This window comes from Pelecanus crispus, chromosome 12 (genome assembly GCF_030463565.1).
Source record: "Pelecanus crispus isolate bPelCri1 chromosome 12, bPelCri1.pri, whole genome shotgun sequence".
Classification (NCBI taxonomy): Eukaryota; Metazoa; Chordata; class Aves; order Pelecaniformes; family Pelecanidae; genus Pelecanus; species Pelecanus crispus.
Window position 1 is genome coordinate 28375815 of NC_134654.1, and position 14973 is coordinate 28390787.

The 14973-nt window shown below is 63.0% G+C and overlaps 1 protein-coding gene across 4 annotated transcripts in view; it reads right to left on the reverse strand.

The window, feature by feature from the left end:
* Window positions 1-4232: 4232 nt before the first annotated feature.
* The window catches only part of BAIAP2 (BAR/IMD domain containing adaptor protein 2), a 51299-nt gene continuing 40558 nt past the window's right edge, over window positions 4233-14973 (reverse strand). For 2 of the 4 annotated variants that reach the window (XM_075719519.1, XM_075719517.1), the window contains exons 7-13: window positions 13285-13512; window positions 12433-12634; window positions 11746-11947; window positions 11568-11636; window positions 11153-11315; window positions 9308-9342; window positions 8662-8692 (exon numbers count right to left, since the gene is read on the reverse strand). In XM_075719519.1, coding sequence (XP_075575634.1) covers window positions 8662-8692; window positions 9308-9342; window positions 11153-11315; window positions 11568-11636; window positions 11746-11947; window positions 12433-12634; window positions 13285-13512 — 930 coding nt within the window. Of the gene's footprint in view, window positions 4303-6690; window positions 6719-8661; window positions 8693-9307; window positions 9343-11152; window positions 11316-11567; window positions 11637-11745; window positions 11948-12432; window positions 12635-13284; window positions 13513-14973 lie in introns of those variants that run through there. The other 2 variants (XM_075719516.1, XM_075719518.1) reach the window with 2 other exon arrangements.

Genomic DNA, 14973 nt, shown 5'->3' on the forward strand with positions numbered 1-14973 from the left:
CATCGCCCCGGCACCGGCGCGGGGCGTCGGAGGACGGTGGGGCCGGGAGCGGGGTCTGGCCATGGGCTCCGAGACCACGCTCTGGATTTTTTTTTTTTTAGGCAGATTTTATCGGAAGGAGCTCGTTTGCTGCTGCAAGTGGGAGTGGGGCCGGCACGGTCCGGGGCCAGGCGGTGGGTGATGGCCGTGCGTGTGTGTGCGGGTGGCTGTGTGTGTGCGTGTATAAATAGACACATATATATATATACATATATATATATATATAAAGAAAAATTACAGCATTTAAAGGGTAGTGCCCTGATCTTGCTAACATTCGCAGAGTGTCGTCCCCCCCCGCCCCAGTGAAGTCCCCCCCCCTTGGCTTCTTGCCCACGTGTGCTCCCCGAGGCCGTGTTCATCCCCACCCCCCCCCCGTGCCATGCGCTTGGCCTTGCACCTCGCAGCACCTCAGCTGCCCCACGGCCGCCCCACGGCCGCCCCACGGCCTTCCCGAGCGAGGGGCCGCCGGCCGCTGCTGCTGATGGAGGTCGCCCCGAGCCCCCCCAGTCCCATGGTGGCTCTCATGCCCCCGCGCCTGGGGTGGGCGGCACGGCTTTGGGAGGCCGGGGAGCTCCCCCCTCCCTTGCTTTTTGGGGAGCAGACCCGGCCTGGTGAGGGACCCCGAGGGCTGGCGGGACCCCTGCCCCGCTGCGGCATGGAGAGGGTTGGCAGGGCGGGGAGGCCTGGGACCCGCCAACCCAACTATTTTTGTATTTAAAGAAAAGGATAAAAAAAAAAAGAAAGAAAGGAAAAAAAAAAAATTATCCCAAACCCACCCGAAAAAACAAAACTTGCTGTTGATTGAATCCACATTGACGCGATTTTAAGTTATTGCTGCCAAAGAGAGGTAATGAGTTGGGGGGGGGGTGGGGGGGTGGGCGCTCGCGGTTCTTCGTTCCGTTTTTTTTTGTTTGTTTGTTTATTATCTTTTTTAATTCATTTGAGGCTTAGGATAATTGTGCAATTCCAGCTTCCAGAAGGAAATGGAAGTAAGCGGAGCTGAGCAAAACCTTGAAATCAGGGCTGGTTCCTTTGGGGTCTATAGACCAAACCCTGAGGTGAGAAATGCCCCCTCCCACCTGCCCCCCCCGGCCCCCCTTGCCCCCAGCCCCATGTCCCGCAGCCCTGTGCAAGTGGGGCGAGGGCACGCATGCTTGTGCATGGATGCAGATGTGCACGGACACACACGTGCTCGTGCGCCAATGCACACGTGCTCGTGCAGGGACACACATGTGGGCCGGGGCTGCTGCCGGGGGGGGGAATTCAGCTCCACGCCGGGGCACGGTGCCGCAGGACGAGCCCGTCCCCGGCTTGGCACAGCTCCGGCACCGCGGCCGCACTGCGGGTCCAGCCTGGTGCCGGGCACAGGCGGTACCGACCTGGGCCACCCTTCGCCCACCCTCGGCACAGCCCAGCCTGGAGCTGCGGCCCTAGCTGGCCCCCCCCCCCCCCCCCCGGGGGGCAGGAAGCTCTTGCAGGGGGATTTGCCCCAGGGGGTCCCCAGCTGCACCCCTAAAATCCAGGGCGGCTGTGCCTGCCCTGGACCCCCCCCCCACACCACTGGTCGCTTCTCCTGCAGCAGCCAGTCACCGATGGCAATTAGTGCTTTATTTAAGTGGTTTATTTAAGCTCCAACCTGGCCTGTACCCCCCACACCCCCCCCACACCCCCCCCCCCCCCCCCCCCCCCCCCCAGCGCTGCTCCTGCAAGCTCTTTGCTGACTCGGGCGCCGCTGGCACGGGGCACAGCACCCAGCCGTGCTGCTGGGGTGCAGGAGTGGGGGTGCACCGGGGGTGCCCTTCCCGCAGCACCCACCCTGCTGCACCCCCCACCCCTCCGCTGCCCTGCCTGCATTGCAAGGGGGGGTTACTTGGCATTTTTGGGGGGGCTGGGGGTTTGCTCGGCCCCTTCCCCAGGCACCCTCCGCTCCCCCGCACACCCAGGGCAGTGGGATGCTGGCCCGGACCCCCCCCACCCCTCATTCTCCCCCCCCTGGGTCCCCCCCCACAGCAGCCCGGGTTTGGTCTATGGCACCGCAGGTCCCTGCCTCTGGAGGGCAGCATGAGGACAGAGCTGTGTCTTGGATATTTTTTTTTAATAGAAAGGCTATTATTACATTGTCTATTTTATCAATACGGGTCATAACTGCTGTATTTTTTATCAGTGCTGACTTCCATACAGCTCCCAGCATGTGTGTCAAATATCATCGGGTCAATAATAAAGTTTTTAAAATATCTTAAGCCGTTTGCTGCCCAGATCATTGCCCGGCATGCGGGCAGCTGCCAGCTCTCGCTCCGTGCAGGGCCGGATGCTGCGCATCGGACCGGGGCTGGGACCGGGGGTGCTCGGGATGGAGACCAGCGACCCTCCGGGGCCAGGCCGATGCCTGCAGCCAAGGAAAACACAGCGGGTGGGTGGGGTGGGGATTTTATTGCTCATAAATTACTTCTTTTTCTCATAAAAAATTATTTCAGGTTACATCTTGCAGGTGCCACCAAGCCAGGAGGTGCAGCGAAGCCCGGGGGCTGCTGGAGCCCGGGGTGGCTGCCCGGGGGTCCCGGGGGGGCGGCAGCCGCCGGTACGGGGCTGGAAGAGGACAACGCTGGTCCGGTGGCCAAGGGGACCCCAGGCTTGCCCCCCGCCCCGGGCCGTGAGCCCCCAGCCCTCTCCCACCCGCCACCACATGCCCCAGAGGAGCCCGTCCCCTCGCCCCTGCCCCGTCTGGCCCCCACATCCATCAGCTCCAGCCCCGGGAGAGGAAGAAGCGGCACGTCGAGCGAGACCCCAGCCCTTGCGCACAGCCAGAGCCTGGGCGGTCGCAGGAGAAGCCGCTTTCCTGCGGCAAAGCTGCAAAAACAAAAAAATCATCGGCGGGGATATAGCAGCGATGAGCCGTCGCGTCTGACTGGGAAGAGCCCTGCCGGCGCGGAAACCCACAGGCAGCGACCCACGCGCCCTGCGCTCAGCAAAGCACCCGCTGAACGGGCCGCGCGGCGCTAGCCACTAGAAAGTTCAAAATGACAAATACAATGCAAAAGGCAAAAACCTCCGAGGGTGCTGCCCACCACCCTCCCCCCCCGACCTGGCTGCCTGCTGCACGCAACCACTCGCCGGCACGGAGACCGGCTCCTGCCTGGGAAACCTTTTCTCCCTGTTCCCATAGCAGGGGTGCAACTCCCGCGCCGGCTCGGGGTGCGGCGGCAGCCGGGACGGCGGAACGGCTCAGGCACCGGTTTGCTCGGGGGTGCAGACCCCAGCAATAAGCTCAGCGAGTGTGTGTGTGTGTGTATATATATCTGTATTTATCTATCTACCTCTTTCTCTCTCTCATGCAGCCCTAGTAATAGAGGAGGAGCAACAGCCAAGCAAGAGGTCTGGACGGAGAGCCTGTTTGAGGGGGGCACCCCTTCAACCGCCCGGCACCCCCGCGGCCCCAGGCACCCCAAGGCAGCCTTAAACAGAGCCCTCGCCTCCAAAAGTGGTTTTTTTTTTTTTTCTAGCTTATATTTTACAGCAGTACCGTAACACCCTACTATATACAGAGACCTGCACTGCAGGAGCTCTGGGAGCGGAGTTGCCCCCCCGTCCCCGTCCCCGCGGGGCTGCAGTGCCAGCACCCCGCTGCCAGCATCCTGCCACCTCCCAGCCCGGGGTCTCACAGGAGCCTGGGAGCTGCCTACGGCTCCCACCACCCCCTTGGCTTGCACGGGGGATCCACGTTATCCCGCCTGTCCCTGGGGTCCCTCCCGGCCAGCAGGAGGGGAGCATCTCCCCGCTGCCATCGCCGCTCCACCCCGCGCGAGCCCAAAGCGCAGCTCGCCTCTGCAGAGCCCGTTCCCAGCTGAGACCGATCTCCCAACCACGCGAGCTGCTGCTAAGCCTAGAAGCAAACTGTGTCCCAAATCCGGCTACGGGACACGCTGGGAGCGTGCGGGGAGGGGCTGCCATCGCGCTAGTTCTGCGCAGGCAAAGGACAGGCTCCAGGGCAGCGGTTCGACCCTCTGCCACCGAGAGCAATAAGCTGGTCTAGAGAAGAGAGAACTAGGGCACTAGCTTTAGCTTTGGCTTTCAAAGCAGCACGATTAAATAAACTCTGCCTAAAAATGAAGTCCCGGAAAGCCGGACATGCAGTGGTGAGGAGGAGGCGGCGCGCGGCGAGTGCCACGCGGCACGGCAGGCGCCACGCTCCCGGATCAGCTGATGAGCGGAGCCGAGCGGTCGTTCGTCACCGTTGGCTTCAGCTGGACGTTGGCAAAGGGGTTTCTGCAGAGAAAGAGGAAGGGCAGAGTTTAGCAGGAGGGATGGCGGCAGCGGGGGCTGCGAGGACGGGGCGCCGGCACCGCGAGCGGCGACCTGGCGAGACCCCAAAAAGCTTTTTGGCGAGGTGGCTCCGCTCGCTGCAGAGGCTGCGCTGGGCGCGCTTCGAGGCTGAGCCCAAGCCCGAGCGGGGCTGCCGGCGAGCCTGGAGCCGCCATCCCTGTCCCCTCCACCCACCCAGCTTCAGCAGCGTTTGGGAAGGGGTTAAGCTGGAGCTGCTCTGCCCTGCAGAGCCCTTGGCCGAGCTGCCCCTCGCCCCTCTCACAGTTAAAGCAGTGGTGGATGTAAGAGATGAGCCGTCAAGGGCTGCTCCATGCGGGATGTTTCCTACCTCACTGTCAGCTGGGACTGCCAAGGAGGGCCATGGCTGGAGAAGCCGCTCCAGCCCCACCAGGCTGGGCTCCAGCTATTCCCACGCGTGGGAGCACCCTAAAATCACCTGGCCCCCCACCGTGCCGCTACGGGGGAGCAGGGGGTTAGGGCTGCCTGCACCCCGTCTGCCGAGGGACGCGCAGGGACACCCGGGCGACAGCAGAGCTTGCGGCTCCGTGCTGTGCCGACCGGGAAGCCTTTGGAGAAGCCAAATGTTGGCGAGGCAGAGCGCGGGGAGAGGAAGGGCGCCCGGACGAGCCGGCTGCGCAGGGGGAGCTCAGCGGGGCCACGAGGCCGACGGCTCCCGGCACGCCAGCCTCGGCGGCGGCATCCCACGGCCAGAGCCATAAGCAGCCGGGCTGAGCCGGGATCTTACCTACCTGGGGCATCCCCAGCGCCGTCCCGCTGCCGCCAGCGCTTGCCGGCTACGGCTATTGCTGCGGCACCGGCAAAGGCGCAGCCCCGGCACGGGTGCCGTGACACGGGGAGGACCCTTACCTGCCCTGGGGAGGGTCCCGCTGTCCCCTCCTGGCAGGGCAGGCAGGAGGTAACTCCCAGGGGTGCAGGCAGCTGTGGGGGTACCGCTGGCTGCCTGCGGTGCACGGACTGCCCGGAGCCATCGGGTGCAAAGCTGCGCTGGGATCAGCGGCCAAGGGAGCCACGGGGCACCCCTGCAGCCCCCCGCGCTCCCCCCGCCTCTCCTGCCTGCTGCCAGCCCTTCCCCGCCTGGCCGGCCCCGGTCTCCTTTGGGCAACGGGGGCAATGGCCACGTGCCTGCAGCAGCGAGCCCTGCTCGGCCACCGGCACTGCCACGGCCCTGCACACCGGGTGCCACGGCCAAGCCCCCGGCAGGTCTCGCCTGAGACCCCAAGACCGGGGTGCAGGTAAAGCGCCAGCAAGACAAACATGAACGTGGGGTTAAGCCACGCTAGGAGCAGCCGCGGTTACCGGCTACCTCTGCCTGGACCGGAGCAGCTTTGGGACGTCCCCCGGCCGCCTCCCGCGGGGCAGGAGGAACGGGGCTGGGTCCCCTGGTCCCCAGGGAAGGGCCCTCGCTGCCCCCCTCGGCCCCTCTCCCCCGCCATCGCTCACCTCTCCATGTGCGCTTTGGCTTTCCTCAAAAGGCTTTTGCTTAAAAATAGGGTAATTAATTTCCCACCTAATTAATGCGGATTCTTAGATCACTTTTCCCCCCAGAATGCCAAAATAGATTTTTCAGGACTGGAGGGAGAGGAAAGGTTGCTTTGATGAGTCACCAGGGGTTATTATTTAACTATTTTTGTCCTGGCAGAGAAGAGCCACTGGGACAGGAGCCTGCAGCTCCAGCAGCCACGGGAAAACCAGCTCAAGGATCAAAGAGAAACGGGGAAGGGGCCCTCCTGGGCTTCGCAATGCCGGCGAGGGGGGGTCTTGGCTCCTGCGGATACTCCTCCATCCCTGCCCGGGGGCCACGGCCGGGGTCGGAGGCTCCCGAGACACATCCCCAGGGCGGTCTACAAGCAAAAGAAGCTGCTCAAAAAACTTGACGTTAGCACGGATCTGCTCTGTCCCCACTGGAGAGGGCTGGGGACGGCGACGCAGCGACTAGGCGCCGGTGGGACAGCGGACGCCGCAGACCTACGACCAAAGAGGCTGGTTACAGGGAGCGTGGGAAGCAGCGGGAGCAGCGGGAGCAGCTCAGCATCCCCGGGGGAAGCGCAGCCCCAGCGGGCTGCCCGGCGCGGCGGCGGCGCGGGGAGCCGTGCAGATGCAGCGTGGTCAGACCGGGAGCTCCTGCCACCGGGACGGGGACAAGCGGTGACCGAGGGAGGGGACGCGCTCGGCTGGGTGCAGGGGGGGGAAGCAGAGCGGTGGCACCGTCCCCGCGCAGCCCCGCGGCCGTCACCCGCTGCCCAGCACCAGCGCGCCCAGGGCTCGGCCCCCCCCGAGACCGTCAACTTACTAACTACGGGCAGGGGCACCTCAAAACCTGGCCACTTCAACATCGGGGCTGCAAGGGAAAGAGAAGGCAGGTTGGAGGACACCGGGACACGCTTGACGGGAACAGAAGGTGTTGGTTAAGGAGAGGAACCAGGCTACGAGCTGGCGGCCACCCCGGCGCGAGAGCCCGCCGGCTGCACCGCGCACAGCACCTCCGGGCAGAGGAAGCAGGAGGAAGAAGAAGAAAAAGGAGGAAAAGTCGTGTTTATTGAGTTGTTGGTGCTGCCTGCCGGCTCCCCGCGAGGAGGGGAAGGAAGGGCACGGCCAGCGGGGCACTGGGAGCCACCTGCGGAGAGGAGAGGCCGGGCATGGCGGGGGCTACGGAAGGGAGGGGGGCGGCTTCCTTCCCCCTGCCCTGGCCATCGCTGCTTTCCCACCGCCGCCGGGCCGGGAAAGCGCAGCCGCAGCCTCGGCATGCAGCAAGCGGTGGGAGCAGCATCTCCTCCAGACGCGTGCGGAGGAGGGACCTGGCCCTTAAACAGTTTTAGCTGCTCCCGCTCAGCAAAGCTGTTTAAAGCCTGCAGGGCCCGAGAGCAGGCAGGCGGCACCCGGGGTCTCCCACAGCCGCCTAAAGCCGAAGGGATGGAGAAGGGGGAGGAAAAAAAAAAAAAAACAAACCCCAAAAAACCCCAAAAAACCAAAAAGGCATGGCAATGGGCAATGCAGGCGGTGATGGGCAGCACACAGGCACGGCAGCCGAAAAAGACACCGAGGCCCAGCTCAATGCAATAAATAAAACTTTTATTCAAACAATAACTCAGTACAGGGCACATTTCTCTCTGGCTTTTAAAAAAGGTTTTTCAGCACTTTACAATCTCCGTACAGGCTTTGCTAGGCTGGGTTTGTTTCCCCCTCTACATTCAGTCACTCAGCATGAAATATCCTGGGTTAAAAATCTTTAGCAAAATTAGGACATCGATGCAGAAGGGTCTCATTACAGTACGCCCAAAGGCGAGAATATAAAACAAAAACTTGTCTCTGTGTGTGTCTGTATTGCCAGCAATGTCCTAGTAAACAGGCAATGTCAGAGGTTTTAAAAATCACATCAGAAAAAGAAAGCGTGTACAGCTTTGCGGTGGAGACGGCCACGGGCACTGGAAGGGCTACGGCCGGGCTCGGCCGCGGGAGCAGGATCCCGAGCGCCGACCCAGCGGGGTGGGAGACCCCCAGCCGCTGCCGAACCCCCTCGCTCAAGCCCGGTTTAGGGATGCGAGCGCGTCCTCGGACGGCTCCGCACCAGCCCCCAGCGCTAATGTGAGGTAACAATACCTTGGCTACAAAAAAAAAAAAAAAAAAAAAAAATAAATTATAAAACAACCAGGGGTAACGCTTCCAGGGGGGCTGCGGGCTGCGCCCCACGGCCGGCAGGACCCCAGCCGAGAAGCAGCCCTTTCCCTGGGGCGGGAGCCCTGCGCTATCCGCTTCTCCCAAAGCCACCGCGGCGGGCGGTTGGATGGAAGCGGATCAGGCCAAGCGGGGAGGCACGGGGCTGCTGCCCCCCACGGGAACGGCATCCCGGGCGCGGGCATCCCGGATGCTCGGTAACAGTACGGACACCAGAGGCCATGCATATTTGTTCCAGTCTGGGAGGTTTTGTCCAGGCTCGTGCGCGGCGGCTGGCGTGCAGCCCCGGAGGAGGGATAGTGCATCGCTAACATTCACACAGCAGTACAAAAACTGGCTCCCACTAAAGTGTAAACTGCATCCAGGCTGCTTCAAAGCGAGCACAGACCGATCGGCAGTTTCTGCTCTGAAAAGGCTTCAGAAACAAGGGCACTGTGAACACCAGGGAGGGGCGGAGAAGCACCATGGTTTCCTTGAAGATCACAAGAGTTTAAAATCCAAAAGAAGTAGAGAAAGAGAAACGAGGAGGGGGAAAGAAAAAAAAAAAAGAGGGGAAAGAAGCAGAAAGCTCTTCCAAGCAGCGAGGGGCCGCCGCTAGCCAAGGTGTCCTCACACTGTTGATACCAAGCTGCCGCTGCCGCTGCGGAACAAAGCACAGGAGACTGCCAGGGTGGCCGGGACCGCCAGCGCGCGCCGCGAGGCAGCACCGTGCCCGGGAGCTCTCCGGCATGGGCACCACGGGGGCCGGCGGCACCAGCACCCGCGCCGCGGAGCGGCCAGCGCGACCCCTGCCCGTCGCCGCTTTGCTCGCAGCCCGTGCCTCTGGGTTCGGGGTTTATCGCCCAGAGCGAGATGGGGCGGCTCCAAGGCAGAGGGGATGGGGGCGGAGGAGCTGCTGGGCGGGAGAAGGTGCCGGGGAAAGACCCCGCGAGCGCACGCTCTCCGTGGCCCCGCTATCTGGGCACGAGCCCCGGAGAGGAGGCTGGGGAGACACGACTCTCCCTGGAGGAGCACAAAGGGTGCGAGGACGGGGACGCAGGGGCTGGCCTGGGGCCCTGCCCTCCCCGGGAGACGCTGGGTCCCCTCCACGCTCACAGACGAGACCTGCACCACGTCCCCCACCGCACGGCCCCATCCCAGCCACCGCCTGTCCCCTGGGGAGCCCCGCGGGGACGTGGCACCACGGCTTCGCCCAGAGCCAACACCAACGCTTCGCTTTCAGGTAACGCTTTCAGGTAACAACGTGAAGTCTTACCTGCTGACGGACCTCGTCCCGTAGTCATCGAGACCCTGCGGAGAGGAGGGGAGGAAGCGCGGTGAGGGGCGGGGGACGGGGGCTGTGCCACCGGAGGGTCACACAAAGCCACCAAAGTGCATCGGGACCCAGGGACGCCGGGGCCGAGAGCCAATGCATTTGGAGAGGAAAGGGAGATATGGAGATGATTTAAATGGGATTTAAGACAGCAGAGAGTAAAGTTGCACCACTCTCTTCGGAGCAGGACTTTATTCTGGCAGGACAAGGGAAAGCAACAGCCGGCAGAGCCCCGGTCTGCTCGGCCCAGCCCCACCGTGGTACAGAGCTCCAGCCAGTTTCGAGATGCGAGACACTCGAAAAGGGATCAGACAAGTCTGAGAGACACCAGTGAAATGTTCTGCGGAAAGAGGCGTCTGTCTGTATTAACTCCCACCAGAAACCCACAGGGTTTTGGACCATTTTCTCCTTCAGCTGGTACTGAACGGGCTTTGCAGCAGGGAAGGACTGCCGCGGTCCGAGGAGCAGGGGGGACCGCGCTCGGAGGATGACCCTCAAGGACATTGCTCCCCAGGCGAGGGCCTGCCCTGGGACATGGCCACAGAGCAGCTCTGCTCTCCGTGACAAACGTGGGACCACTCCGGGAAGGAGCGGGAGTCGCTGGTCTCTGAGCTGGGGATCAGAGACCCACGTTCCCATCGTCCCAGGAACGCTCCCAATCACAAAACCCCAAATCCAGCAGCAAATCCGGCTGGGAAAACCCAGCAAGCGGGGCTGCACTTGCCCATCCCCTGCAGAGAGGGCCAGACCCCGGCGGGAGCTGCCGCCTCTCCGGAGCGCCCTGCCGAAGGGTCGGGTGCTGTATGGCTGCCTCTCCCCCTCCTCATCCTCTCCCCACGCGCCAGCACATGCCGAGCGCTCCAGGGAAGCCAACGGGGCTCATCCCACCAGGCTTTTTCTGGCAGGGAAGCCCCACGCCAGCAGCTCCTGGGTTAAGCTGATCTTGTCCACGCATGCATCCTCCCCAACGCCTTATCCGAGAAGCCCTGAGCTCGTTTTGGACAGCCACCGGAGCCCCGGACGGGGTCTGCCCCAGTCCCGCACGCTCACTCCAGCGTTCCCACAGGACCGTCACTGGCTTGAATCGGCATGTACCAGAGAAAACGCTTCCAGCTGCCTGCGAACAGCTCGTTTCTGGTGGGAGGCTGCCATGGAGTCAGCAAGTGTTGTCCTTTGGGGGTTTACGGTGCCGCTTTGTGCCATTCGCTCCCCGTGCCTTGCCCGTTCCGCCCAGGCGAGCCAAACCGGCTGGTCCTCCCCGTCCGCCGCTCCCCTCTCCTGCTGCCTCCCCGCATTCCCTGTCCCTTCTCCCCCGGGAGAGATGCTCAGCAGGAGACAGGGCCCCGGGCGAGGCACGTGGATGACCAGGCAAAAACGGCCGACTGCCCGTAAATCCCAAGGGAAACATTGCGTGCGTTTGGACTTACAGCTGTCGACCTAGCGTAAGGCTTGTAGTGAGCGGAGGGTGGTTGGCAGAGGCCACTGGAATAGTCTTTAATTGCACAACCATAGGGCATTAGGTAGTCCTACAAACAACGAACACAGGTTGGAGAGCGGCCCTCCTTCACCCGCACGCCGTCTACGCCACGCCAGGACTGAGAACACGCTTGAACGCATTTTATCCTTCTGCTCTAAAACCACAGGCGGGACGGAGACGCCGCAGACACCCGGGCCACCGCACGCAGGGCTCCAGCCGGGACTAACGCTCAGGGCTTTGCTCGAGCATCTCCCGTTTATAAAAAGTCCCCCCCCCAAAGTGGGAGAAGCCCCCGCTGCCCACGGGCTCACCTGGGAGAAGGCAGGCACGGCCACGCTGTATGGCCTCTGCTTGAAGGTGTTAACGCCTTGCGCCGGGAAGGCTTGGGAGGCCATGCCGTAGTCGGGCGGCGGGATGGCGATGTCGTCTTTGTCCAGCAAGTTGCCGGTGCTGCTGCTCTTCCCTTGCTGCAGGCTGGGTGGGGGGACCCAAAGCAGAGGCGTCAGCACCAGCCCACCGCAGGCTGAGACCCCCAGGCTGCCCGTCCACCCACTGCAGGGGACCCCACGGCCAAAGCCCCCTGCCCGAGCCAGCCACCAGCCGCCTGCGCTGGGATTTATTCCCAACAACATGCGTCCTGCCCGGGGGAAGCGCAGTATCCCCATCCCAAACCCACAAGCCTGCCCTGGGAGGGGTGCAGGGACCCACCCGGCATGATGCTCCTACCTTGCGTGGACCCGCTCACTGCCATCGCTGTCGAGGACCCGCGTGTAGGAGAACGGAAACCAGCCCCTCCTGCAAGGCAAAGGCAGGGGATGAAGCCAAACCCACGATTATTCGCGGAGGATCCAGAAGAGGCTGCGCCCGGTGTGCAGCGGTTCGCGGGGACGGCCACGGCACTCACATTTTTGTTTTCTCGCTCTCTCCGTAATGCCAGCCGTCCCTGGCCTCCGGCACCAGCAGCGTGATGAGGTCGCCCTCCTTGAAGCTCAGGAGGGTGCTGTTATCTCCGGCAGCGTGAGAGAAAATGGCCTGCACCCTCGTCCTGCCGTTCCTCTCGAGCCCTGCGGCCATGGAGCTGGAGCGTGGCAGCGTCTTGTTTTCGGCTGGTGGGAGACAGAGACCAACGAGTGCCCCAAGTCCTGCACCCCACGGCCAAACCCAGGCACGGGCAGGGGCAGGTCCCTAGCCTTGCCTATTTTACCCCAGGTGCCAATAAAACCGTCAGCATTCAGCTCGCACCTTCCCCCTTAGCGAGCAGGATCGGGCCACCGCTCCTGGCATCGCCCACCAGCCGCGGCAAAGGCAGCAGCCTCCCTACGTGAGATTCCTCACAGTTTTCCTCCTGGAAATCCTGTCCGCGGGCTGAAAGCCCACCCAGCCAAAGCCACGGCAGAGCCCGGCTCCGCTCGTTTCCTAACCCCGGGTCCAGAGGCACGAGCGGCACTTGGCACCGGAGGCACGCTGCCGTCGCTGCCCTGCCGCCACCAGCAACCGCGGCTGCGGCCGGCCCCTGCCGAACGCTCCCCGCAAGCACCGCCCGGCACAGCCGGCACCCCGGGAGCGGAGGACGGGGAGGACTAAGCCTCACCTGATGCGTAGCTGTTTTTCGGTGGCACATTTTTGCGAACTGGGAGTGTATTGGAGTAAGAGTCACTCAGCTGCTTCTGAGGCTGGGGAGGAGATAAAGATTTGGGCTGTGCTGGCTTCATCTCAGACCAGTGGTTGTACCCGTCACTGTCTGGGCCTGAGACTCCATTCATCACCGGCATGGCCTCCTGCGCCGACATGCGCTACAGAGAGAGGAGAGGAGGGGGGGGGAAGACGGGGAACGTCTTCATTAGGGCACCCCACCGCAGCTCCCGCAGCGGGACGCAGCTCCCGGGGAGGCAGCTCACAGCAGACCAGGGCTTCAGCCTGCTGGCTTTAGTTCCCCACCTGAGACAAACTGCTCTGGGGGGAGCACTGGGGTCACCTCTACGGTATTTTATTGCTCCAAGCTGCCTCACACCCAATAAACCCCTCCTGAGCTCTACCGCTCAGCTCGTGCCCCCACATCAGCGGGGGGACCCTTTTCTGAAGGGTCTTTCATCCCGTGGGTCACTCCAAGCACCTTCTCCCGTGGTTACTGGGTACCTTGGTTCAGCCCCACAGTTCTGGGAACAGCCTGGCCAGGCGAGTCCAGCTCGTGGGCTCCCCAAAACCCCGCTGGGAGCCCCTGGCCCTCTGGAGCTCAGCAAGCCAGGCAGGATGGGCCGGGATGGGCTCCCCATCCCCATGCCAGGCTCCTTCCCGCATCCCAGGGCAGCGTGTGCACGGAGCTGCGCATCAACGACAGTCCATCAAAAGACAACTTGCTGAGGACAACGGTGACACCGGCCCGGGCTCCTCCCTCCAGCTTTGCTCGGAAGGGCAGGACAGCTTCCACAACGGAGATACTTACTCCTACAAAAGGTGCCAGCTCCGGGGGGACAGGGAGAGGTTTGGCACCAGGGATGGGGTCAGAGATGATGAGGTTGGATTTGGATGTAGACAGAGGGCTGGGCATAATGGTGCCATTGCTGCTGGCAGCCATCTGCTGCATCAGCTGTATAGCGCGGTCTGGGATCTTGTTGGGATCCGAGCAGGACTGCTGCCACAGCGGCAGCTTCTGCGTCAGCATCTCCTTCCCCTGCAACAGAGAAAAACGAGGTGTGAGGGCACAGGGGCACGGCAAAACCCACCCAGCTCCGCATCCCTCCCTGGGCAGCACTGCGTGGAGCCGCAGCTGGCCTGATCCTGGCCACAAGATCGATCGACTCCTCTGTGCATGGCATGGATGAGCTAAAACACGGGGACTTACCGCTTCCAAGCTCTGACAGCAGCTGAGCCAGGAAGGTGTCATGAAACATGGAAAGGAGGGAAGGAAAAGGTAATTCATCTCCCCAGCTTATTCCGAGATATCCTGCATGGGGCAGCTCCAGGAGCAGAGGGGCTATAGAAAGCTGGGCAGGGTGCTGGGCTCAGCAAGAACAGCACCACTCAACTGAGCGGAGAAATAAAACCTGACCACAGGCTCGGCCACGGGACATGCAGCGCACAGCCGTGCTCTGTCACCTGGGGCCAGAGGGATGAGCTTCACGTTTAGGGCTGCTCAGCCCCGACGGCCCCACCACGCTGCAGCCAAATCCCGCCATTCCCTGCCCACAGGCAGGACCTGCAGCCATCCACCACCGCGCTCCGAGACAAAAGGAGGGGGGAAAAAAAAAGAAATAAAAAATAGATGGAGCTCAACTTGCCCTTATTCAGCTAAGACACCCATGCTGCGTGAGCAAGCACCCCTTTGTGTGAGTCGGAGGGAGGAGATGTCCCAAACCACCCCCAGGTCACCCCCCCCCACCTGCCTAAACACCTCCCCGGGAAACGCGCCGTGAAGAGTTGCCGAGGAGCAGCTCCGGTAAGCCCGACGGCTGGCTCGCCCGCCAGCTCACACCGCAGCAGAGCCGCACGGCAGACGGTGACCCAACACCTCTGCAACCGGTCTCACCTGGAGACAACTTGGTCCCTACGCATCAAAAAACCGCTCTAAAGTGAATTCCAAAGGCCCGGAACGTTTCCCTGCCACCGGCTCTGGCCGAGGCGCAGCCTCGCCACCCAGGCTGCGGCTGCTGCCAGCATCCTCCGGGAGCTGCCGGCAGCAGCGGGACGGCATTTTTAGCCGGCAAGGCCCATGCCGGCTGCCAGACTGGTGTGGGGCTGGGCGCCCCCGTCGCACGGACACCCACCACGCTCTGGACGAGCCACCTGCAGAGTCCCTCTTGCAAAACCACCCTCCGCGTGCTGCCGCCAGCAGCTTTTGGTTTCGCCGTGCCACGGTCACGCTGCAAGCGCTGGCACCCTCGTTCCTGCCGACCCCGCTCTCCCTGGGGGGGGGGAATTTTTCCCTCCTGCACTACGGGAGGAGTTTGCGTGTGCCGAGCATCGACGCAGCCCGCAGCGCGAGGACAGCGCTGACTAATCCAAACTCCTTCTCCTGCCTCCCGGTGCCAAGCGCGGTGGTGACAGATGGGTGCTGTGAGCGACGGGGGGGTGGCGGTGGGGAACAACCAGGATGGGAGCACAAGGCTGTGGGAGCAGCGCCGGTGTTCCCAGC